Raw genomic sequence first — 27,361 nt, 5'->3', positions numbered from 1 at the left:
GACTGGACGCTTGCCTTTGGTACAAATAGTCTTTGTTTTGCTTGGGATTGCCTTATCCATGCAGTCCTGCAGGTGCTGGTAGAAGGCATTTGTAAGTGATTCAGCTACTAACACTACTATAACTACTACTACTAATAATAATAATCAACATCATCATCATCATAATAACTATAATTTCTAATACATTTCTACACTTCTGCTGCACAGAGATACATTACAGGGCCACTGCTCAGTCCTTACTTTGTCATCAAATGGGGAGATTACAAGAACACCACCCTTTCCTTATGCTGTGATATGGATAGGTACACAGTTTAGGGCACCTCTCTGTCCTTAGCTTGTGACAGGGATACACGACAACTGCATCTCACTATCCTTACTCTGTCACAGAGCTACAGTACAGGGATACTTCTTGGTTTATAATCTGTCACAGACAGAGAGGACACATCACAAACAAAATTCTGAATCCTTACACCATCTACTCTTACCCTGACCCATAGACACATTAAAGAAAAATACCTTATCCTTACCCATTAACAGGGATGGCAATATGGCACAGGGACACCAGCCTATCCTTACATCATGTCATCGGGAGACCCTGCTCTACCCAGTGACAGGGGCACATTACTGGGAAACCACCCTACATGTACTCTTCCATGGGGTAAGAAGGGCACCTCTTTATCCTTGTGTTCTCAGAGTGATACAATACAATGACATGTTGATCATTTATTTACCGTTTGATGAACAGATTAGTCCCACTAGGCTAGCAGTGTCATTTCAGGGACGACCCGAGGTGGTACTTATACTATTAGGGAAAATTTGGACAGGTAATCAGGAAACTTCCCCTACTCTTTTCGATAGGTGTCATGGGATCTTTTATATTCACCTGACCTACCACCAACTTGAGCAGATATTTAACATCTCACCTGAAAGACAAGCTAAGAAGGATGTTTCCCTGTCACTGGGATTCATTACAGAGAAACCACTCGATCCTTACACTGTTACAGGGGTACATTAAAGAGACACCTCCATATTCTTACATTGCCACAAAGATACAATTTAGGGACATCTCCTTATCCTTACCCTATCATTTGGATACATTACATGGGCACCTACCTATCCTTACACAGTAACATGTGTGCACTGCAGGGAATCATCCCCAACCTTACCCTGTCAGGGGGATTCATTACAAGGAAATCCCTCCACCCTTACCCTATCACATGGACACATTACAGGGACACTTCCATGTCCTTCCATTGTCACAGGGACACCACCCTGTCCTTATCCTGTAACTGGGAAACATTTCATGGACATGCTCCACCTCAGTAAATCTAAATCCCTTAGAGCCACACGTTCGAGGGACTTGAACCTCAGCACAGAAATAAATAGAACTTGCTGGAGGGACAGGTTCATAACCCAGAGGCTCCCTTCGCTCTGGAATAGAATTCCAGTTCATGTGAGGCAGAGCACCTCACTGAATCTCTTCAAGAAGAATCTCAATAAGTGGATGGGGGATCGTAGGTTTGTCCCAGGGATTACTCCAGTGTCACTATTAGACAGAGGCACAGTAAACTAAACCTTAAAAAGGGCACAGTATACTCAAATCAAGGGGTGGCGTAAGCCATACAGAATCGGGCTAGGCTTATAATTGCCCCAGGGCAGATAGCCTAGTATGAACCTATGAACCTATGAATCTCCCTAACCTTAACCAGTCACCAAAATATGATACAGGGAACCCCCCTATCATCACTCTGTCACCAGGATGCATTACAGGAGAACCCTTACTCATCACTGGTATTCATTGCAGGGACACCTCAGTATCCTTACCTTGTCAGCAGGATTCATTACATACGAACATCCCTAACCTTACCATGTCACATGGATAAATTACAGGAATACCTACGTATCCTTAAACTACCAAAGGGATATAAGACACATTATCCTATCATAGGTTCAGAGGTGCCGGTTCATCTCCCAGGCCCACACTTACACTTATCAAGGGTATCAGAACTTGTCAGAGATTTGGGATGTATGGCTAGGCTTAAAAAGGCCCTTGTGGTCATTAGTCTAGTAAACATCTATGAACCTATTAATAGGCCAATGACACTAGAGCCTTTAAAGCCTAGCCAATAATACCCAGGATACAACAGATTTACATGTTAACTTCACAGATATGGGATGTAGCAGTATCAGGGTAGTGGGCCCTTGGGTTTTGAAGCCCTGAGTAATTTTACAGGCTGCCTGTGTCCATAAGGGACATGAGCAGGACCCCAAGAATGAATTTACAGTTCCCCATCCATTTATCCAAACTCTTTTTGAAGAGAGTAACATTTGTTTACCAGGAAAGTCTGACTGGGGCAGAGCCCATTTTTAGAGGAAGCCTGGGGATAAACTCTGCAGACACATATCTTTGGAATGTGGGAGGAAATTGGAGCACCCAGAGGAAATTCATGAGAATGCAGGTAGGACATGCAGACTATGCACAGAAGGCACTCTAGCCGAGAATCAAACCAGAGAACCTCTTGTTGTTAGGTGACAGCATTAGCTGCTGCACTACTGCTCTGCCTGCCATTTTATGAAGATGGGAAGTTTATTCCATAGAGTAGGTACCCTTTGGGATATGAATCTATCTCTCCAACAAGTTCTGTTAAGAGTCATAAATAGGGTTCAGGTCCATATAATGTGTAACCCTTGTATAATACTTCTTGTGAATATGTAACATTTTCATCAGGGCAGAATCAGAGAATGCCTTGTAGGTCTGGCATAAGTCACTCTCCATAAACGATATGAGATGGAGTAAAGGGATGGAGACTTTAGTTGGTTTAAGTAAGACATGTGCCTTACGGTTTGCATTTTTTAGTGAGATACCTCTGGGGGTGCTCCAGTTTGTGTAAGTATCTGGTTAGATACATACAGAAGGGAGCACTGTACTCAACTATGGGCCTGATGAGGGCTGAGTACAATGGCACTATGACCTGGATCTTGATATCATGCCTTTACTTATAAGTTGAGCCACACAGACGGAGTTCTTCACTACTGACGCTACCTACTAGTCAAAGTTTAGGTTACTATCTATCTGTGTTCCTAGGTCCCTCACCGCTGGGTCTACTTTTAGGGATGTGCTATCAATACTATAATTTGCAGGGACATTTGATTTAAGCCGCAGATCATGGCTTTGGCACCAGTTGTTTGTCATTTTTTTAGGCCTGTTTGTAGGATGTCAACATCGTTTGGGGATTCAATGATTGCTCCCAGCTTACAGTCATCGGTGAACTTGTTTAGCCAGAGACTCCCAATACTGGCTTTCACTTCAGAGAAGTATATACCAAACAGGAGGGGTCCCAGCACTTAGTCCTGTAGGACAACACCAGTAACAGGTTTCTTATCGGAGGTGGATTCACCTATCTGGAAAACATATGTCCTGTCAGTGAGCCAGCTTGCTGTCCATTTCATGATGTAGGGATTCATGCCTAACTCAGTAAGTTATGAGCCCCAAGTGGGAATTGTGTTGAAAGCTTTGGCCAGGTTTAGATAGTGGTGTGTACTGCTTTACCCTCATACATGGCTCTTGTGACTTTCTCAAAGAAATCCACTAGATTCAGCAGGCAAGACCTCTCTTTGACAAAGCCAAATTGGGTCTGGTCCAGTGTTTGGAGAGCTCTTAAGTTTTTATTGATCATGTCCATGATAGTTCTCTCCATGGCCTTGCAGATGAGACTGGTCAAGCTTATGGGTTTGTAGTTCCCTGGGTCAGTTGATGGGCACCCCTTGTGCAGAGAGACAATTATCTTTGTCTCATAGTTTGCTTTATCTAACTTTCTGGTTTAAACAAGTGCATGTCTTTTTGCACTGTTTTGTCTATTCCTTCTTGGCTTTGGCGAGGATTTTTTGCCATTTTTTGGATAGCCTATTTACTTATTTAGGTCCACTAGTGTGGTTTATTTTTGCCAGTAATCGTAGGTTTGACTCAGACAGGTACTGCCTCCTCTATGAGGCTATGAATTTGGTTGTACAGTGCTTCTGTGTACAGTTCACAGTAGGCCTCAATGTCATCTGGATTTGGAGGGGCTTGGAAGTTGAATAAGCTGTCACTTAGTTTGAGCTAACTGGCCTTATCAAAGTTCTTAACAGGTTTGGAGTTTGATGGGTGTTGTAGGACACTTTTAATACTAAAAGAGATAATTTTGTGATCATATCTCACCAGGGAGGATTTAATGCATGGCAGGGAGTGTCATCCCCCTATGTTCATGAGTACTAGGTCTAGGATATTTGCATCCCTAGCTGGGGGCTAATTAGTTGCTCCAGGGTGTTTGACTTAACGAAGGCCAAAAACCTCTGAGGAAGTGAATTATGGGTTGTATAAGTTTCCCAGTTTAGGGAGGGGTAGTTGATGTCACCCATAAGTGTGGTGTCAAGCCAAATTTTAAGAGATTCCAGTAGGTTTATGTAGGAGGTGTGGTTTTCCAGACTCATTTTACAGAATCTGTAGCTAGCATGGAAATAATAGGGAGTCACATCAATGGTTAGTTGGGCATGGAGCAGCTCAAGTGAGTCATTTTGTTGCACCAGTCTAGCAGTGTACTTGTCCTTTATGAATTCCAAGAGACCTCCTTTCTTTGCTTTATTCTGAGCTGAGGAGGATCAAAATGTATGAAAGGTATAGTAGCCTTTGACAGCCAGCGTGCTTTCCATAGCTCTGAGCCATATTTCCATGACTGCACATATGTCTGCATTTTCCAGAGTGCAGTTTTTAATTTAAATTCCTAGCACTGAGCAACAGTACCTTTAGATAGTCATGAGTGACATTTGCTATGTTGTAAGGTTTAACAACTTGGCACAGCTTTAAAAAATGCACTATTGGGACACGCAAAGTTTTTGCCAGTATCCAGAAGCTAAGTGGTGACAAGTGCAAACCATCACTGGTAAAGCATCGTGGTTTGTCAGTCATTTCTCTCCAGGCTGACAGATATTGGATCCCCTTGCTGTGACACCAGAAACAAAGTCAATTTTTGAAGCAATCATTTTTTACTGGTACTGTGGCATCATCATTGGTGAAGATAGGATGCTACTCAAGGCTAGATTCATACCTGCCTGGAACACATATTCAGAGAGCTCCATCATCTCTCTCTCTCTCTCTCTCTCTCTCTTCATGTGGTCCAGTGAGGTACACCTTAGGTAGTTTACACCCTCATAGACTTTCACTGTGTCATACTGATACTTCTGGTTTAGTGATCTAAGTGCAAGCATGATCTGGCAGATCTTGATTCCAGACAGACAGCTCACAATGATCTTCTTGTTTAGCTTGGTAAGGGGAACATCAGTATGTTTTACAATGGAATCACCAATAACTAGAATGTTTGGCTGTGTGGAGTGATGCTTTATGAGCTTGGAAGCAGGGCTACTATGACTTTCAGAGTTGTGTGTTGTGTGAGGTGTTATCTTTTTTCAGTGTGCGCGGGGCCACTGAGAAAAGCCTTTAGGAGGTCTTGGAGGTTTGGGTAGATTACAAGTGAGTGCCTCCACATATGTGGGTCCATGTGTTTGTTTCTTAGTATTAGTAGTAAATGTTTTGGGTGTAGCGCTGACAGCTGGTTTGCATTTTTGTTGTGTGTATGTGACAGCTTTGCCTCCAATGGCATTATGTATTTACATCTCTCACACACTGTGTTTGCATGTTCTAAAACTAAATGGTTCCTTAGTAGATGGAAAGGAGTAGGGGAGAGTTACGTAAAGGTCCAAGTGAGAGTGTTAGTAGTATACTAGGTCTATGTGAGAGTGTTTAGTAGTACACTATTAAATTACCTGCAGTGGTGCTGCCCTCTGCACTAACTGGCAGCTGTTGAAGCAGCCATGAACACTGGGAGACTATGGAGAGTGTTTCCTATGGAGGTATTTAAAATGGAGAGAATTGCTTAATATACAAGGCAGGGGTAAACATATTTATGCATTGCACAAACATGAATCTTTTATATCAGACATATGAAAGACTTTTACACAGTTAAGGCCTCAAGCCAATGAGATAAACACAATTATTCTAAAAGTGTATTAATTCTGGTTTAAGCACTTGGGCTTGAGGCCAGTTATTTTACATTAAGAGGGTTCGTGTTCTGCACTCTTGTGGGAGGAGAGGCTGGACTCTGTCCTTCTGAGCTGGGAATTTCTGGTTAAAGGCTTATAGTGCCTGCATATTTGAACTGCTTCTTACTGAAATTGGTACACCTTGTTTGCTGTAGCATAGACTAGATCCAGGCCTGCTGAATCTAGCTTTGTTTGTATAACTTGAACACTAATCCAGGCATTCTTTAAAGTATTCAGTTGTATTTATTACTGCTGGTAGTAACTTGATTAAAGTGCAGCTATCATTTCTAAGTCTTTTGGATTAAGCACTTGGGCTTCAGACCAGTTGTTTTGCATTAGGAAGGTTTGTGGCCTGCACTGTGGTGGCAGGACAGGTAGCTTACATCCTTCTAAGTTGGGAACTGCTGATTGAGAGCTCAGTGTCTGTTATTCTAAAAGTGTATTAGTTCTGGTTTAAGCACTTGGGCTTCAGGCCAGTTATTTTATGTTAAGAAGGATTGCGGTCTGCACTCTTGTGGGAGGAGAGGCTGGACTCTGCCCTTCTGAGCAGGGAATTTCTGGTTAAAGGCTTATAGTGCCTGCATATTCTAACTGTTTCTTACTGAAATTGGTACACCTTGTTTGCTGTAGCATAGACTAGATCCAGGCCTGCTGAATCTAGCTTTGTTTGCATGCTTGTTGTTTGTTTATTTCCCTGAAACACTAATTCCACCTAAAACGCGGCCTTTTAGCACTTCTCTGGATCCCTAGTGATATCTGCATTGCTTACTGTACTTATTTCCTTGTTTCACTTGAAAGAAACTTACTGTTTGTCGTTTTTGCATTTAAGTTACCTGTAACACATTGCATTTAAGTTACCTGGCACTTGCTCACTAAAGCAATTAGAGGGAAAGGCAGTCCATACAGCCTACCTTGACCTTGTGCAAGAGCGACACACAACCCCCCTCGGGTATTGTAGAAAATATGTCACAAGATGGGTTGCAAACTGGCTTAAGGACAGAACCCACAGGGTTAGAGTTGCTGCAGACTCCTATTGTTTGGCATCTACTTCTCAGAAGTACAGGCCAACATGGGAGGACTTTGGCTGACAAAGTTTGCAGATGACTGCAAACGAAGCCATAGTGGAAAGTGCATCGGAGATATCCTTCAGAAGAAGCTACCATATAGGTGGCAATCCACTAAGCACAGAAGAGGTTATCAGGGACCTGGGGACCCAGGTTGACAGTGGCCTTTCTTTTGACACTCACATTGCTAAAGTGGTTAGAAAGACCTTCTACATTGCCCACCTGATCATGAAGGGATTCACATCCAGATCTAGTGAGGTCATTGTTCCCCTGTACTCTTCACTTATCAGACCAATGATCGGGGATGTATCTCACCCGACATCTGCAGCAATTGGAGAGGCCCCAAAAGTTCCTCACCAAAGGATAAGGACTCCAAAATCTGTCATATGCTGCCAGATTGAAGAAACTCCAGCTCTATCTGCTCAGAGGTGACATGTGCCTGACATACAAGGCCATGTCCAACCGGAATTAATGGACATGCTCCACTCAAAAATCCAAATCCACCAAAACCACTAGGACTTAAACCTTGGATATAAATAGAGAGACTCCCTATGCTGTGGAATAAAATCCCGGTCCATGTGAGGCAGAGCACCTCGCTGACTCTGTTCAAGAATCTAGACCTGTGGATGGAATCATCTCTGGGTCACTGCTGGACAGAGGCACAACAAACTAATGGGCACAGTATTTTTGCTAGGCTTATAAATGCCTTAGGGCAGATAGCCTAGTATAAACCTATGAACCTATGAACCTATAAGTCAGCTCTAAAAAATTAAAAGCACTACACCCTCACAAACTCCCCTTGAGTACCTTGTTCCCCATTGGCCCTTTTTTTCAATTATAAAGGAATTCCCAATACTATTCTAGCATGTCCAAAGTTCAGTTGTCAATCTCCTCTCCGGTCCAGCTAGTGAATCTGGGAATCTTGAGGCAATGTTACAACTTCCTCATGTATACAGACAACCCTCTCCTCCTCCCAACAAATTCGAACACATGTGAGAGATGCAACCATATAGCCAAACTGGAGGCTAAGCTCTCTCAACTCAGTACTGGCGTAACCAGTCAGGAGGAGAAGGAAACCACACTCACTACAATTCCAGTCTCACATAGACCTACCACGACAACAAACCAAACACATAAACACACAAAAACATACTCGGAGGCTCTAAATAAAAATCTGCCTAAGCAGCAGAGACCTCCAAAGCAGACACCCAAGCAACCGCTACCCCAAAACAAAACACGTGCAACACATAGCTCACAAAGTCAGTGTGCCGAACAGTCACAGCCCTTAAGGCTAAACAACACACCTGATACACTTGTAATAGGTGACTCTATCGTCAGGCACACTGACGTCCCGCTCACCAGGCTGAACAAGGAGAAGGTCACGGTGAGCTGCCTGTCGGCGCTAGGATCCGCCACATAACACAAGCACTCAGGTCACTCCAAGGCAAGTACAAATATGACTCAGTCATTGTCCATGCTGGGTTGAATGACCTGAGACGTACCTTCCTGGACTACATGAAAAGAGACATAGAGGAGCTCTCTGAGCATGTAACCCAGGCCGGTATGACCCTGACCTTGAGTAGCATCTTACCCTCACCAAGAATGATGCCACAATATGAAGACAAGATGATCAATTTCAACAATTGGTTTAAGTGTTGGTGTCATTCAAAGGGGATCCAATGCCTGTCAGCCTGGGATGACATGCTCGACAAGCCACGATGCTTCGCTAGGGACGGCTTGCACCTGTCACCCTGGGCTTTCGGATATTGGCAAAGGCTCTTGCTACCCCATAGTGCCTTTTTAGGCAAGGCTCAAAAGGCAAACCCACCTCCATAGGTATCACAAGGGATAAGAAACTAAGAGTAATGCTACTCAATGCCAGAAGTCTAAACCTCAAGATGCACTTTTCGAAACTCTCCTTAGCATGGAGAACATCGATATCTGTGCAGTAAAAGAAACCTGGTTCAAGGCTCGAGAGCACCCCAGCACTACCAGGTTATACCTCATACCATGCTTTTCGGCCCCAAAACTTGGACCGAACCACAAAAGGAGGGGGAGTATCAATATTCGTCAAAGATACCCACACCTCCAGGTTGGTGGCACAGCACGAAGCATCAGAGACTATCCATGTGCAACTAACTGTGGGTAAAACTGCCTTCCAGTTTATAGCCTGCTACAGACCACCCTCCCAAACACAGGAACCCCACTCGGCCTTCCTGAGAATACTGGAAAATATGAAGGTCTCTCCAAACACCATTATATTGGGCGACTTCAACTACCCAAACATAGACTGGGAGCATTACTCTAGCTCCAACACCCTAGCCCAAAGGTTCCTAGAATTTATAAACTCAAATGCTATGGAACAACTTGTTACCACTCCCACAAGAGGGGAAAACATACTGGACCTGATCATCACCAACATGGGGACACTATGCTCCAGACCAGAAGTGTATCCCTCACTAGTAAGATCAGACCATAAACTAATCTCACTGGATATTCACATCCCGACCCCACCCCCTGCCCAGAAAACCACAGTGAAAAACTTCTCTAAAGCAAATTTCACACACCTCAAAACCAAGGCGAAATCCTTCAAAGCCCCCGGGCCTGTGGAAAATACGGCCCAGACCGTAGAATCCTTTATAAACGCATTCTATGAACACCTTCAGGAATGCATGGATCATGCAATCCCAAATAAAACCAAGACCCAATCCTCCAAAGGCAGACATCCTGTCTGGTGGACCCCAGCCATAAACAAACTATACAACAGAAGGAGGAAGCTACTACATGATAGAGCAAAATCCCAAAAAGGGAAGGCATCTCTGATCAGTATTAGCAAAAAACTACTGGCACTCATAAAATCGTCTAAGGCCAGCTTCGAGATAAAAATTGCACAGGACACTAATCATAATCACAAGGCTTTCTTTAGTTATGTTAGGAACCTGGGTGGGAATTCCCAGATATGCTCATAATTAGTCCAAAATGACAAAAAATACACTGAGCCCACAGACATTGCCAACATCCTAGCTGACAGGTTCAGTGCAAACTTCTCCCCCCCTCCCCACCAAAAGGGCAAATATCTATCCCAACAGAGTGCTGCCCCCCTGACATTTCAGATGCTCAGGTAAGAGCCGCCCTCTCCAAAGCAAAAAACACAGCATCAATGGGACCAGATGGTGTCCCGGGCTGCGTCCTACATGAACTCCAAGAAGAGCTAAACCCAAACATAAAACTACTGTTCAATCTTAGCCTTACTACAGGAAATGTACCCAAAGAGTGGCGTACAGCAACAGTGGTCCCTCTCCACAAAGGTGGTGCCTCAACGGATCCTGGAAACTATCGCCCCATAAGCCTGACTAGCTTGGTCTGCAAAGCTATGGAAAGGATCATCATGGACCTCATAAATAAAGATATTGGGGACCTACAGACACTGGATCCTACCCAGTTTGGCTTTGTTAAGGGCAGATCCTGCCACTTAAACCTGGTCGATTTCTTTGAAACAGTCACCAAGGCCATTGACGAGGGGAAGGTGGTCCACACAGCCTACCTGGACCTCGCTAAAGCCTTCGATACAATACCCCACTCGGGCATTATAGATAAGCTCACCAGCTTAAATATAAACCCCTATGTCACTAGATGGGTTGCAAACTGGCTCAAGGACAGAACCCACATGGTTAGAATTGCTGGAGCCATGTCAGACTCCAAACCAGTTACAAGTGGCGTCCCACAAGGCTCAGTCCTGGGACCTCTCTTGTTCGGTATATATTTCTCGGTGGTACAGGCCAACATGGAAGGACTGTGGCTGACCAAGTTCGCAGATGACTGCAAACTGGGTGCCATAATCTACTCTCCAGCCAACACAAGCATCCTCCAAAAGGGCCTCATAGAAACAGACAACTGGTGCCAGAGCCATGGCCTCAAGCTAAACGCCAAAAAGTGTATAGTTATCCCCTTTGGTAAAAACAAAGTGCCCACAAATTACCACATAGGTGGTAATCCATTAAGTACAGAAGAAGTCATTAGGGACCTGGGGACCCAAGTTGATAGCAATCTCTCATTTGACAACCACGTGGCCAAAGTGGTTAGAAAAACATTTTATATAGCCCACCTAATCATGAAGGGATTCACATCTAGATCAGGGGAGGTCTTCGTGCCTCTTTACTCATCCCTCATCAGGCCCATAATTGAGTACAATGCCCCTTTTGGGATGCACCTTACCAGACACCTGCAGCAACTGGAAAGACCTCAAAAGTACCTCACCAAGAGGATCAAAGGGCTCAGACAGATGCCATATGCTGCCCGGTTAAAGAAACTCCAGCTCTACTCAGTGGCATACCACCTGCTCAGAGGTAATCTGTGCCTGACGTATAAAGCCATGTCCAACCCGGAATTAATGGACATGCTGCACCTCAGAAAATCCAAATCCCATTGAGCTACGCGCTCGAGAGACTTGAACCTCAGCACTGAAATAAATAGGACATGCTGGAGGGACAGATTCATAACCCAGATGCTCCCTTCACTCTGGAATAAAATCCCAGTCCAGGTTAGGCAGAGTCCCACATTGACTCTCTTCAAGAGGAATCTTGATGAGTGGATGGGAGATCGTAGGTTTACCCCGGCTATCACTTCTGTGTCACTGTTAGACAGAGGCACAGTATACTGACCTCAAAAAAAGGCATAGCAAAATTAATTTAAAATGGGTGGCGAAAGCCAAACACACTCTGGCTAGGCTTATAAATGCCCTAGGGCAGATAGCCTAGTATGAACCTTTGAACCTATAAGCCTTCCACCAGCAGTTCCCAATGTGAGTGGGAAAGGGTCTCACCAGAGTGCAGAAAAAATCCTCTTACTGTAAAACAAACCGGTTTTCAGCTCAAGTGCAGTAACATCACTGGGATAACTTACAGAGATACACTTCCTTTCCTTCTGCTGTCATATGAATACATTACAAGAGCACCTCCCTATCTTTCCCCTGTTACAGGGACATCTCCCCATGTTACTCTGTAGCAGGGATATGTCACAGAGATTGCTCCTTATTCTTAAACTGTCACAGGAGCACTCTGTCGGGACACCACCTTATCTTTACTCTGTCACAGGGACACACTACACCACATATTCATTTCCTTACCCATCATAGTTACACATTACATGTATGTCTTCCTACCCTTACCCTAGCACAGGGATACACTACAGGGGAAATTCTTTATCCCTAGCTTTAATAACTGAACAAAATAAACAAATAAATAATCATACACGTGGGAGTCATTGTAAGTACTCGACAGGTATACCAGGCCAAAGTGCTACACTAAATGAGTAATTTTGTGTCCTTACTCTTTCACAGAGATAGTGGGTTCCTTAAAAAAAAAACTTTCTATTCTTTCCTTAGCACCTGTTTATATTGACCCTGTCATAGGATACATTGCAGGGATACCTACCTTTCCTTACAAGGTCATATAATAGGGAAACACTCCCTACCTGTTAAGTCTTGAAGGGATAAAGATTCAGCATCAGCATCCCTCCAGAAAGCATGCTGTTTGGCTACTCTAACTGTGCGTGTGTGTGTGTGTGTGTGTGTCTGTCTCTTTCTTTACACACACATACACACACATATATGTGTGTGTGTGTGTGTGTGTGTGTGTGTGTGTGTGTCTACACACATACAGACACACACGCACACAAAGGTATAGACAGATATATGCAGACAGATATAAACACACACACACACACACACACACACACACACACACACACACACACACACACACACACACACACTTACTTCTTCATTTGGTTAAAGTGGTGATACTAGTTCAGGCACAGCCCAGATTCAGAATTTAGTAATACACAGCAACAGCAGTCATGTATGAAAAAAATATATGGATTGCTTAAGTACATGCATTTAGATAGCTGAGAGGCAGATAGACAAACACACACACACACACACACACACACACACACACACACACACACACACACACACACACACACACACACACACACACACACAGACAAACACACACACACACGCACACAATTTTGCCCAGTTAAATAATAACAATTAAAACAGAGGGAAAGCCGCATCACATTACTAACAAGATTATTTCACAGACGGGGGTCCTGACAACAAAGGTTTTTCATCAGTGTCACTCTAGTCGCACATATTCAAGTTTTCCATTTGAGAGACATATTTATAGTTAAGAGATTCCAGCACAAGAAAAATGTAGGTTAGGTTACTTTGGAGACTACTGTTTAGAGCTTTTCAAAAGCAGTGCCCCACCAGTGTATACAACAGGACTTCTGCAGAGAACTCCATCTCAACAAAGCTCAGCTTTCTTTGGGACTTCATGAGAACTGCAGATGTATAGATTAACAAACTCCATGGGAGATTCTGCACAACTGATCGTAGCCAAATTACTACACAATCAATGCATCCTACCCAGTTTACATTCACACAGAAGATTTCTGATGGGGACATGAAGCAGAAGAAGCAAATATACTCTTCAGGGTTTAAGTTTCTTACAAGCTTTAAGGGTCACTCTGAGGCTTACCCTGACCAGGTCATTCTCTGCTAGTGCAACTTGACACATTCTCCATGGCTGAATAATCAGGGACTTCAGATCATTAACTTTTCTTAAATTAAAGAGGCAAAGAATTTTTCCTCTATGCAACCATCAAGTAAATACACCCCTCCTTCCAAAGAAAAAGTCATGGGGGGAAACATTCATGTGTAGGAACTTAAAAAGAACAAAATATAAATATATCCTAACAGAAATTACAGTCTACCACTTTCATTGTTGACCTTTCTAAGCTTTCCACTACCAAAGAATTAGGAAGATGAGATAAAAAAGCCACAGCAGGATATCTTTGTTTGATCACAAAGGCCTACAGGCCGGTAGCTAGCACAATCCGCAACCCTCCCCCCCACTGCTTTCAACTCTTCTTTACCAATCAGCAGGCCCGAAGTAGATAAATCCACAGACAAAAGGGCCTTGAGAAAACTTTGAAAAAAAAAATCAGGAGGCACTTTGAGTTCCAAAGATATTAAAGAGAGAAAGAGAACAAGTGAGAGAAAAGGAAATCCTTTTAATCTTCAAAGGTTTCAGCTAGCAGGAGGGCCTGAGGCCTGTTCCAGCACCCTGATGCCTCTTTATTTCATCTTCCTCTTCTTTCTTCTTTTATCTGTGCTTTCATTTCTTTAGAAGAGTAATGAAACCTAGATGAGCCTTTTTATGGTAACCTTTAGAAAAAAATATAAAGACGTACAGCAAGGTAACAGGATAAGCCGAGGAACTAAAGTCCAATACAATTACACAATCTGGCTCCAACAAAAACTTCCAAGCCGCACAGCACATCTGATGTGCATTACACTCAGAAGCACTGCAGCAATTCATGAAACATACAAGAACCCCAGTGTATAGGGACTGCAGATTATGAAGCAAAACTGTGAACAGTGTTTTTTTTCTCTCTTTTTCCTAGGGGTATTCTGAAATCCTGCTAATGCACAAGAAAACATTAAGGGCACTGCACTTCAACAACTGAATTAAGCAAGAGTGCACAGTACAGTAGTGCCAAACCAAAGCTTGCAGCAAAGGATATAGGTTTGTCAAAATGCTAAAAAAACAGACTCAGTACAAAAACAAACCAAACTCAATACAACTACAGATTCGGGCCACGATTTAATTATACTTGAAGTTATGAAAAGACATTACAGATCCGGGTCACAATTTAATTATACTTAAAGTTATGTAAAGACTACAGCCAACAGAGAGGCCTCATGAAGAGGCCTAACAACAGAAATACCTCGAGGATGATGTGAAACAAATTATGTAGTCTATATCCAACACAAAGGCTTTAGAATAAGGTATGACCAATGAAATACCCCGAGGTCAGTGTGAAACCATCCGCACTGACTTCAGATTAAACAAAACTGTTATGTTTGTACTAGCACCGATGTTATAAAAGTAATGCACTGATAAAAATAACTGGCACACAATGTAATGTAATGGATATACTTTTTACTTACTCTTCCTGGGTTCTATTTCCAGAGACTGGCAAAGCTCCTTCATGCCCTCGACTTCTATCTTTTGGTGTTGTAGACTGTAAACATCTAAATCCAAAATTAAATGATGAGCAGATATTTTCACTGCAGTGACATAACATTTTGACAGTGTTCACTTTCAGCATCACATTCCTAACATTTTGTTTTGGGATTTCACCTGATGAACAAAGTGTTATCATTTACTTTCTGCAGAAGGAAGTGATGTAAAGTTACAAGAAACATGGAAAACTGTTTGTTAAAATATAAGGAAAATCACAAGCTTGTAATGAACTGAGTAAACACAAGCTCTTGATCTACAATCTTTTTATGTGCTTCATGTTCTCCTGGTTTGCTGAATTTGAACCTGGGAGCACAGACATGCAAAGCTAGCTAAGTGCATGGCATGGGTAGTTGTGGCATTAATGGACTTTGCTCCAAAATGTCCATTTAAGTTTACTGTGCCAAACATTCTATACCGCAGTTTATACCCTAGGCATACCAGCATATCCATCTTTTCACTTTTTTCATGCTGCATTGCTCATTTAACTGTGATACCACTTTTTTCATGCTGCATTGCCTATTTTCATAGGTGTTCCATCTGTTATGATAATATGAACTAGCAAATTGTTTCTGATGAAGTACTGGGAAGAGCTTCCCCACAAATGACCAACACCTAGCTGAATGGGCTATAACTGGTTTGAACACAATGGGTCAGATTTACTCTTACTTGCAAGTCGTTGCTTCCCCTCCATACAAATGAGACAGGATCACTTGAAAAATAACTGCCCATTGACAGCTTGGAAGTCATAAGCATAGGGCCATAGGAAGGTGGCGCAGTTGTGCAGCAATTAGCGTTGTCGCCTCACAGCAAAAGGTTCTCTGGTTCAAATCTCAGCTAGGGTGCCTTCTGTGCAGAGTCTGCAAATCCTCCCTGGGTTTGTGTGGGTTTCCTCCAGGTGATCTGGTTTCCTCCCACATTCCAAAGACATGCATCTGGAGCATTTCACCCTGGCCTCTACTGAAAATGGGCTCTGTCCCAGTCAGATTTTTTGTGTAAACAAATGTTAAATAAATAAATATCACTGAGATACAGAAAATGTTGCGGACTGCTACTCGAGCAAAATTGTGCACTGTACTGATGACATTCTCCTTTCCCCACTGTTGTTTAACTAAATTTATGTTTATTTCATTTGTATTTGTTGGCCAGGGTAGAACACTAATTTCATTGGTCCATTTTCAGACTCAGTCCTGAAGTGTTGCCTGGTTACGTCTTAAGTAAGTGACTTGCTCAGAGTGACACGGCTAGGCAATGGAGGCTAAGGGAATCAAACCCTGGATCACTGAATCTGAGGAAAAAGCTCACTGACAGCTCCTTAATCCCCTATGCCAAATGCAATACAAATTGTGGAATTAGTATACATAAGTAGGGGGGTGTTGTGTCCACTAGGGCCTGCTCTTTGCAAAATGCTTGTTTTTGATGCTTAAGCGGATGGTTGTAGCTGAATTGTGTTGTTTGACAGCTGTCAAAGGGCAGTTATTTTTCAAGTGGTCATTTGTTTGGAGGGGAAGCACTGAGTGACTGTTTTGAGTGACTGTTTCTTAATTGCACAGTGGCCATTTTCCATGCATTTCTCCCTACACTGGTCTTCACAATGCAGACTACATCCCTGAATCCAGTCCACTGATGCAGGATGACATGATCTTCAAGGAAAAAGTATTAAAGAAAAACCTCATTGGTTTAAAAACAAGGTTTACAGCAGATTTGTCACTCGGATGTCTTTACCCCCACAGCAGATGTAATTGCTTGTACTGCATGAAACACACTATTTTCTGCTCCAGAAATGCAATACTACCAATACAGGAGAAATCAGATTTTAGAAAGGCATACATATATTCAAGGCATGGGCTAAAAGAATAGCATACTGGAAAAGTAATTATGGACTTCCAACCATCTGAACTCCCAAAGCAGAATTCTATAAAACTAGAAAAGTTCTGGCCACTCTCCACCATCCCATTTTTGGTGGACATTTACTGACAAAGTATCTATGAAGAGTTGTACTACTGTGTTATTATATGACCTTTTTGATCCAAGTCAGTCAGGTTTCCAATATGAACGCAGTAATAAGACCACTGCCATTAGGGTGTTAAGTGACCTCCTGAATATGTGTAATCAATAATTGTATTCTACCTTAATCTTATTTAATATCTCAATGGCTTCAGATACCAATGGCCACTAAGTCTTACTGCAGTGTGTTAAAGCCTACTCTGGCCTACCCACTACTGCACTTGACTAGTGTGTCTATTATCTTCTGGGTCACTTCCAGAGGACCAGCTCTAGGTTTAACTCTTCAAAGAGCTACTTCCTAGAGTGTTGGGTGCTGTAGAGCACCACCCCCCCCCATTCACAGCAAACATTCCATTGCTATGGCCAGTTGTAAAAGGTAGGAGGATCCAGTATAAGTGTCACACACAGGACACTCTGATATCCTTCTCCTTTTCAACGTGATCCTGCACCCAATTTCACAATCCCTGGGGACTAGTCAGATTCCATCCTTAACTGAATGAGTATTAATCTCTTTTAAGCTCAGTCCTATGGGAACTGATACCATGTTGGTATATGTTAATGCCATGTTGGCATATGTTAATGCCATGTTGGTATATGTTATGTTTGTTCTATGAAGACTCCTTACTTAACTGCACCTCATTTTTTTCCTGAGGATGAAATGTTCAGCTGCAGTTAAAGATTTGGGTGCAGCTTTTGATAATGCACTGCCACCCAAGGGCCAGGTACTGTCCGTTACCAGGTTATACATCTTGTTGACCATTCACATGATTCAGTCCAGAGCTGGCAGTACACATTCAATGCCCTAGTAGACAGCTGCCTGAGCTACTCTGTATTCATTATTAGGATCCTTCTGATAAAGACCTTGCTCACACACCGTAGGTCCACAATTCCACAGCAAGTATTTTGACTGGAATTTTGAAACTCTGTCATATTACCCCTGTGCTTCTGGATCTGTACTGACTGCCAGCAGCAACCTGGTCTATTTTTTTTTTAATTCTTCACTTCTGCTTCCTTTTCAAGGCCTACACATACCAGATCCCACATACTTAAAGGAGCACTTTTCTTTATGACCTAGATCATCAGCTTAGGTCATCATGTGAAGGGCTGGTAGCTAATCCCAGAATGAGTTGAAATTTTAGTTCTTTTGCCTATCTTTCCCCTGTTTTGTAGAATCAACTACCTCCTCTGACTATGGTGAGATACAGAGGCCTCCTCAGATGGGCTTTCAAATACCATATGTTTAGAAGGGTTTCCATGCAAGTGGCCAAAACATACCCCATGAGCATCAACTCCTTGAGCTTCTTTCACAGATTTAATTTTATTTTATTTACAGTTTGTTAACTGGGTTAGTCCATTATATATTGAGGTGGTATTCATACTGATTAGGGGAAATTTGGTCGGGCACCAGAAAAGTCCACCCCCCCCCCCTTAATAACTGATGTGAAATCATTTACATCTACTTGAGCTGCAAAAAACAAGACTTGTGGGGCCTCAATTTAACTTCCCATTTGACACAGAGTACAGCACCCCTCCTCACCCATTACGTTGCCCTGCAGTGTCAGAACTGTATAACAAATCCAACTACCTGGTATTGTGCTTCCTTTCGTTGGAGAATTATGACATTGCAGCCCATGTATGTCCTGTGTTTGCCACTGAAGGGTAGGTCTTTTCTTCCCATGGTTAAGTGACTGAGACGTTACTATATATTTAGGTACTGCACAAAAGAAACAAAACTAGCAATACAGTGGATTGGGACAGGAAGCTCATCCTGAAGAGGAGAGAAGAAAAAGGGAAACCCTACTGTTATTAAGAGGAACCCTCACTGTTATTAAGTACCAAGTGGCCTTCTTGTACCTTTTCATATACCATCTTCAGCTGCACTAGGAATAAGGTATCTCTGGTGGATTAAAGAAATATTAGATCACTGAGCTATGTTCACGAATGCCATCATGGTATCTAGTAGTACTACAAAATGGATCCTTTTTAAAGTTACTGAAACTTACTTTTCTGCAAAGGGTGGGCTGTAACAACCAAGGAAAATAACAGGGAAAGGGAACAACATCTAAGAAGTTCACACTGTGCAAACAGCATCCTCCAAAAATTAGCTGACAGCTGCAAATTCCAGATATTCTGATATCCATTATGACGGCTGGTGGAAACTCCTGCATTACTTTACACAGTGGGCCAACGGGACCATTACAGTAAGACTATCGGTGTAAAAATTTGTTACATTACTGCCGCAACATAGGTGCATAAGACACTTTGATTTGCCTCACTCATCACATTACACGAGTATGCGTCAGCATTCATTTATAAAAGCATGTACTGTGAATTAGTACTATGTGACTGCAAGACTGGTAAGAAAGTTCAATAAACCTGAATGGTTACTGAGTCACACATATATGACGGATTGGTGCATGCACACACACACACACACACACACACACACACACACACATGTATATATGTTTTATTTTATACACATACATATATATATATATATATATATATATATATATATATATATATATATATATATATATATGTATAGATATATATATCTAAGGCCAGTGATGTTCTCCACCCTATTCATGCATCCTAAGCCTAACACTGCCCTTGCTCCTAACCCTGCGCATTAACTTTCGCAAACCACTTTTTCTCTTTCCCTAACTGTACCACTGTTCAAACAAATTTGGTCTAATAGTACTCTTAAGATTTTTTTTTTAAATTATCAATCTTAACAAATGAGAGGATTTGCTTTATTTTTCTAATCAATATAGGTTTGGTGAATTTGTGGTTGATTTTAATAGGTTTTAATTTGCAGCGATTAACTTAACCGAGTGTCAACTTTCTGCAAGTCGATGGTTCACAATAAATTCACACACACACACACACACACACACACACATATATATATATATATATATATACACACACACACACACACACACACACACACACACACACACACAACATATATTGCTATTATAAATTGACTGCTGCATCATATAAATTAACTGCTGTATTACATTACAATAAGGGGATATGCTCAAGGTGATGTGTTTTACTCCTGATGCAAATAAATGAGAGAATCATTAATCTCAAGCAAATCATGACATTTTTAATGTACGTTTTTTTAACATTTTTCCTAAATGGTTTAGTTTACATTATGTGCTACTGAGTATGTCTGAAATTTATTCATAGAGCATTTGACTAACATCACTTCTTAAGAAGGTTAAAGATGGAGTGCACCCAAACTAGAATGCCCTTACAAAACAATATAAGCCACAGTCACACCTTGCTACTTAATTACGTTAAAGGCATTGCAGCAGAAGTAACGTTATTTAAGATTGTTGTCTGAATTTATAATTAGTCCCAAAAACAAACACCACTGAATGGAAACTGCTTACTATCATCCAGTGAAATAGGGCCAGGTGCAACATTACAAATCACTAATTCTACCTTGTTGACACATACTTATTGTCTATTTATTTACTATTTAATAATTTCGTAGGTGGATTGGTTTATTGACCCTTTTCAGCCATGACCCAGGCTCAGTGAGCAACAAATCTATTTTTACAGCATAAAATCTGTACATAGGCTATCAACATTTATAACCTGTCAAGAGGACACAGTGAATCATAGAATGCCTTGTACTTTCCCATCTGATTTATTTGGTTGGAAGATTTGGTCAGCTATGCCCAAATACAAAGAATATCTGCTATCCTGCCTGCTCTGCAATGTGATACTTTCAGTGAGCGTGTACTATAAAGAAATAAGCAAGGGTACAACAGGTTTTGTAGTCAGACTTCTGCAAATTATAATATTCAAATAGTGCAGAAAAGACTTGAAAGAAACACATATACATATTTTATTACTGTGCACTGATAAATCTGTATTTCTTCATATGTAAGCAGAGCACCTAAGGCAGACTCCTGAAACAGGCAGGTCTGTGGACCCCTCCAACATTATTTTTCCACTGCTAAAAAGCTGCAAGCTGTGTTTCTCCATCAACTGATGTTTGCTCTTTTCCTTGCTGCTGTGCAACCAGGGGGTAGATATGGGAGGCGTGTGGGCAACGTCCCCTACATTGGTAGTGCATGGGAGTTTGCCTCTTAAAAAACTACATTACTGACTCTCCCAGGATGTCCCATGGGTGTGCATTTGAAGAGTTTGTATCATACAGTACGTTTATGGTCTTTGTAGTGGATGCCTCTACACTTTTCTTGACACAGATAATGGCAATATGTGCCCATCTCCAGCTTTAGACCTGCTTAATCTGAAAATAAATGCACAGTAGCAGCCATAAAAGGCATTCTCTATGCATTAAAAATCAATATTTTAGGTTTTTCAAAACAGATAATCTTGGTGGTGGCACTGCACCCTTTCTAATATGTTAGCACACAGGATGATTTATTAATTCATTATATTTATTTATTCGTTACTAAATGGGTGAGTCTCAGTGGGCTAGTAGTACCTTTTCAGGAGACCCACGGTGGCATTTATACTACTAGGAGAAATCTGGCCAGGGCGTTGGGGAACTTCCCATACTCTTTTTTGATAGGTGCCATGGGATCTTTTACACCCATCTGTGTTACCACCAACTCAAGTAGATGGGGTCTCGGGTCTAACATCTCATTTGAAGCACAGCATGCTTAAAAAAATGCAGTACCTCCCTTGTGCTGCACTACAGTGTTAGCAACTGACCTACCTGGTGTGGGAACAGACCCCATAGCTTTCTGAACCAAAGACAAGTGTGCTACTTGTATGCCACCTGACTTGTGAGTCATTTTCAGTTTATCCCACTTCCACAACTGGGTATGTACTTGTCACCTTCTCATGATCAGCTACTTGGACTGCATAAAATGTATCCTATCCACTCCTGCTTGGTAATAATATGCAACTATCTAACCTAATGCAAATAAATATATACATTACAACCCAATGGACTGCATGCCATTATTCACCAAACATGATACCTCTGTAAGCAACACGTTGCTTTGAAACAACGAAAAATGAAGTTGCCACTGCCATGCCAAAACTAGACTGCACTGTCAGAAGACTCATGATAATTGAAAAAAAATGCAAACTGACCGATAAGCAGGCAATAAACAAGTAAATAAAATGTCTCTGCTACACTCAGAACAACAAACATGCTTCATAGCCTACCTTGGTTTTTGCATTTTGGTGGCCTTTTCTTCCAACAAACGGCGACGCGCCTCTTCTAGCTGGACAAGGGTATCTGGAGCAGCCATGGGAGGCATGGATGGGTCCTGAAGGAAAGGATGGGCTGGCTGGTTTAGACTTCGATGGGAAACCTTCTTCACCACATCTGGGCTACTGCAGAATAAATATTAAATTGTTATTTAGGAGTAAAATGTGGCACAACTCAGTGATATAAGCAACACAAAGGCAACACATTTTTTATATATATATATATATATGTATATATATATATATATATAGATATATGTGTGTGTGTGTGTTTATATATATATATATATATATATATATATATATATATATATATATATATATACATATATATATATATATATATATATATATATATATATATATATATATATATACATATACATATATATATATATATATATATATACATATATATATATATATATATATATATGTATATATATACATACACACACACACACACACACACACACACACACACACACACACACACACACACACACACACACACACACACACAGCTTAAAGGATATTTTCAAGGCCATAAATGTGAACTGCAACAACAGTCACCATTCCTGTTCTCTGTTCTCTCTAGTAAATACAGCAGATTTACACTGGAATAACAAGTGTGCATTTAAAAGTGTATCCATCTACCTGTAAATGTCACTTGTCTGTACCCTTTAGTATTTTTAGTATATTGTCAGTTGTTTTGTAAGAATGCCACGCTTAACTAAGAGTCATTTTTAATTAACACTACCATGGAAACACAAATGTGTAGTTTGTCTCTTTTTTAACTGATTAAGTTCACTGCCATTAGCCAAATGAAAAGAAGTAAAAAAAACAGAGTGACAGTCAGTGTTTTGCTGATGCTCAGACATACTTCATGGTACCCACGGAGTTAATTGCTATGAAGCATTTCTGTGCTACTACTGCTTACATTTTTGCACTTTATATTAATAAAAATTTAAAGCTGTGCCCCAAGTATATTTAAGCTATCCCATGGTGACATCATCTTGGGTGCGTCCACAGACTTTAATGGAGGATTCCTCACACTTTTGCAATGCTACCTCCTTTAAAGTCTATGGACATACCTAGCGACTGATGCCACGAAAGATAAAAGTTCACTGTTTACTCTTGAGTACGGAAAATGTAATTTTAAAAGATTTTTTAACACTTAAAACCCTAAAACATTCGTTGGTGGGGAGAAACATTTGATCAGTAGTTTATGCACCAAGGTGCACTGGTATGTTTTAATTCACTGGCAAATCACTTTAACTAACTTAAACTAACTTAACTCAAGAAATGAATCCAGTTACTCTGTAACTTTGTGAAAGTTGATTAATTTTATCTTTTCTGAGCCTTCAAAAAATCTTTCAGCTTACTAACAAATAACACCCTATCAGTTCTTTACTGACATTGAATGTGTGCAGTTCAGATTATTTTATTTTTCTGTTAAATGGGTAAAGGCTACTTAGAACACTCAGCATAACCCGTTTCCTGCTTTGTATACCTAAACCAGTCCCATCAATTATCTCTCCTCTTTACCTGCAAATCTTAGCACATCTCTTGTTTTTACCATTCTGCATGAGTGGTGAGGGTGTTGACAGATCTTTAAAAAGGTAAAAAAGTATATGATATAAGGAAAATTCATTAGGTTGCATATGCTTATTTTATACTTCTCTGCATCCCTTGCCATGCCAATTGAGTATTTCAAACATACGTCTACATTGGTAAAACAATGTTACATGGTTAGTTAACAATCTTTGCTGAATGTATTAGAATGCATTACAATTTGAAGTATTATTGATAGGCAAATAGCTATTATTCTGACTGATTAATTTATGGATAAGTTTCCTTTCGTTACTAATGGGTCCACTTTTAAATGCCGAAATGACAAAATCTCAAGTTTTAAAAAAACGATCCCAAAACACAAAAATTTTGGTATCTCAACATTTAAAAGGGGAAAAAAAACACAAATGAACTAAAATAAAGTGTTTTCAGTGGGGCAAGCTCCCCTACACCCCCACCCCCCTACTTAAATATATAAACTCTGAGATCGAGCTACAGTGAAGAGAACGGTAAGTGCAAGAGGAGCATTACCGTTCTCTTCACTGTAGCGTGATCTCGGAGTTGGTACATTTAAGTAGGGGGTGTGGGGGTACAGGGGGACTTGCCCCCCTGCAACCACGTTATTTTAGGTGTCTGTATTTTTTTCCCCCACTTTTAAATATCGAGATACCGAAATCTCGATGTTTTGTGATTTTTTTTTAAAACTCAAGATTTCGGCATTTAAAAGTGGACCCGTTACTAATACGTTGTATTTACTGTATTCGCAAATACTTGCCATCTGTATTACACTTTGTCTTCAATGTATTGGGGTACATGATTGATACATTTTGGCTGTTTTGGCTGTAAATTTATTTATTTTCTTCTAATCACTTTGGTTTTGATTGTGGCTGAAAAAGGTCCTCAGACCAGCCCACTAACCCAGTTAACAAAGGAACAGCTCTGTTTTCATATATTAACTCAGGAAACATCAGTTTGTTATAAGATTTCCTCAGATGTACAACTATATGTGAATGGAAAATGAAGGAATCAAATACTCACTAGCTAAATAACAAAAACATTTAAACCCATTAGAATTGTGTAGGACATCCAACCGTCCATCTGCATATTTTCTATACTACTTAATTTGCTTATGGGCATGGTGGTAGTAAGCTGCAGACTGGCCTTTCCTACCTCAACAACAGCCTCTACCTGATTCTGTGGGATCTTAAGGTAACCTGGGTGATGCAATCTCTCTTTTTAGCATGTCACATATTACAAGGATAAATGCAAAAGCTATCAAAGAATGGAAATACTATCAACAATAAATCCTTAGTGACACTAGAACAGCCACCAATGATACAAGTGCTTACAAAGTATGAGACTTGGGATGGACATAGGATGTTATTCTTTGTTATCCCCGTTTTACACTCACCTCAAGGGATCCTTATAGTGCTTCTTTGACATTCTGGCACTTTCCATCACCCACTGCAAGATATTGTGGCTACGTTCCACTTCACTTACACTGGGCACTGAAAGTGCACCATATGACTCTTCTTTAGCTTTGTGCTGCACTGACATATCTCCCTTACGACCACTTCTGGATCCCAAGGTGCTGAAAAAGCAAAGAAAACTATGAAAACTAAATGCAAGCATTAGTGAACTAGAAACAATTCCTGCACACTTGCATTCAGCCAACAAACAGAAATGAAAATGCACACTGTTGTTAGTATTGCATATCAATACAGCTTTAGCAGCTAAAGCAGCATATAAAAGAAACCAATCATTTGGGTTTGCAAAAAGTTTCATGCGTTCCAGTGTCAAGTTCTTTATCTTGGAAAGATGTGTTTCCAGATATTCAGGGAATTAAAAAATGGCAAAAATATGAATATAGTAATACAAATTACCTTTAAGCAAAATAATACCTGTACAAGTTCCCCTCAACTTCAACAATACCTAAAACTTTCTGCAGGTACATTAACCCACCAATATGAGACAGCGTAGTGAAGCATGTGACCTAAACATAAGTTAGGACTACCACAACATTACTTCTTACATCTCAGTTCAACACTATACCCATGGTAGAAAGTAACACGAAAGCAAAGAAAGAAAGAAAGCAGGCAGCTGATGTGTACAATGTTGGTTCTTCTACCCAAATGACCATCTCTCTCTCTCCCCCACACTTTCATCCTATACTTTCTGCACTTTGTTCACCATGACCATGGCTAACTATCTACGTCTTCAGTTCAACAGCGTGGCAATCACAGCTTCTTTCTAAACAGTGTACTGTGTGTTCACTATCTACTGTCTAACAAAAAAAAAATGCAGGCTTCCTCCTTAAATGCCCGTTTCCTCATTTCACATTTGCAAAAGGTCACCGATTACTGCACCATACTAATCTGCTTTTTCCTAGTACATGCCAACTGATCCTTTATGAAAGTTCTGAAAATCATTATCTTCCTCCGGTTTTTCCCAGTTAGGGGTTGCCACAGCAGAACAACAGTCTGCAGAATGACTGGCAGTAGAGTTTTACGTTGTCAAGTTGTTAGCCCGGCACCCAACGTCCCACAGAAAGCACACACACACACACACACACACACCTAGGGCCAATTTAGAGTGTGAAATCCACCTACAGCATGTCTTTGGGATGTGGAAGGGAACCAGACCACCCAGAAGAAACCCACGCAACTACAGGGAAGACATGTAAACTCCAAACCTAAGACACCCCAGCTGAGAATCAAACCGGGGAACCTCTTTCTGTGAGGTGGCAATGCTAACTGATGCACCACCACAGCCGCCCATCTGAAAATCATTATAACATCTCCTTTTTCTCATCTGATGTCTAGTGTTCATGAGTTCAGTGCTAGTGCACTGATCACTGTACAGTCTTCCCAGTAACCTAAACTAGTACTGCCAAGTGGGTGTTAGGTTTAGAATCAACACAGTACTGATCGGTACTGTTAAGTGCAGTCTCCAATATGGCACTCCAGTGGTTTATCTTTTAAGATAAAGACAGCAGATATACGGGGATGAATGCTGATAACAAAAGACTTACACTTCAGTCATGGAACTACTGCCATATTGTGCTACGATGCCTCCCAATAAATTAACATTTTGTTTTCTCTCTCTCTCTGTATACATTCATATGTTCATAGGTAGGTACTAGGCTATCAGCCCAAGGGCCTAAGTAAGCATAGCCAACAAAGTTCCCTGGCTTACGCCAACCCAAGGAACTTAATTTCTTGTGCCCCTGTTGAGCAGAGCCACAGAAGTGATCCCCAGGGTGTATTTCCTATTTCCCATCCACTCATCAAGATTTTTCTTGAAGAGTGTTAATGAGGAACTTTGCTTGACATAGAT

The 27,361-nt window shown here is 41.1% G+C and overlaps 1 protein-coding gene across 1 annotated transcript in view; it reads right to left on the bottom strand.

Annotated features, from left to right (window-relative positions):
• LOC122809121 (axin-related protein-like) overlaps positions 1–27,361 on the bottom strand; it is a gene marked incomplete in the record, with an annotated part of 104,202 nt that overhangs the window by 8,470 nt on the left and 68,371 nt on the right. The window contains 3 exon segments of the mRNA XM_044080378.1: positions 15,160–15,243; positions 22,409–22,579; positions 25,437–25,616. Coding sequence (XP_043936313.1) covers positions 15,160–15,243; positions 22,409–22,579; positions 25,437–25,616 — 435 coding nt within the window.

Source organism: Protopterus annectens, chromosome 1.part1 (assembly GCF_019279795.1).
Source record: "Protopterus annectens isolate FY-2018-M chromosome 1.part1, PAN1.0, whole genome shotgun sequence".
Taxonomy (NCBI): Eukaryota; Metazoa; Chordata; order Ceratodontiformes; family Protopteridae; genus Protopterus; species Protopterus annectens.
The sequence above is the reverse complement of the archived record's forward strand: the minus strand, read 5'-3'. Positions and strand labels throughout refer to the sequence as shown.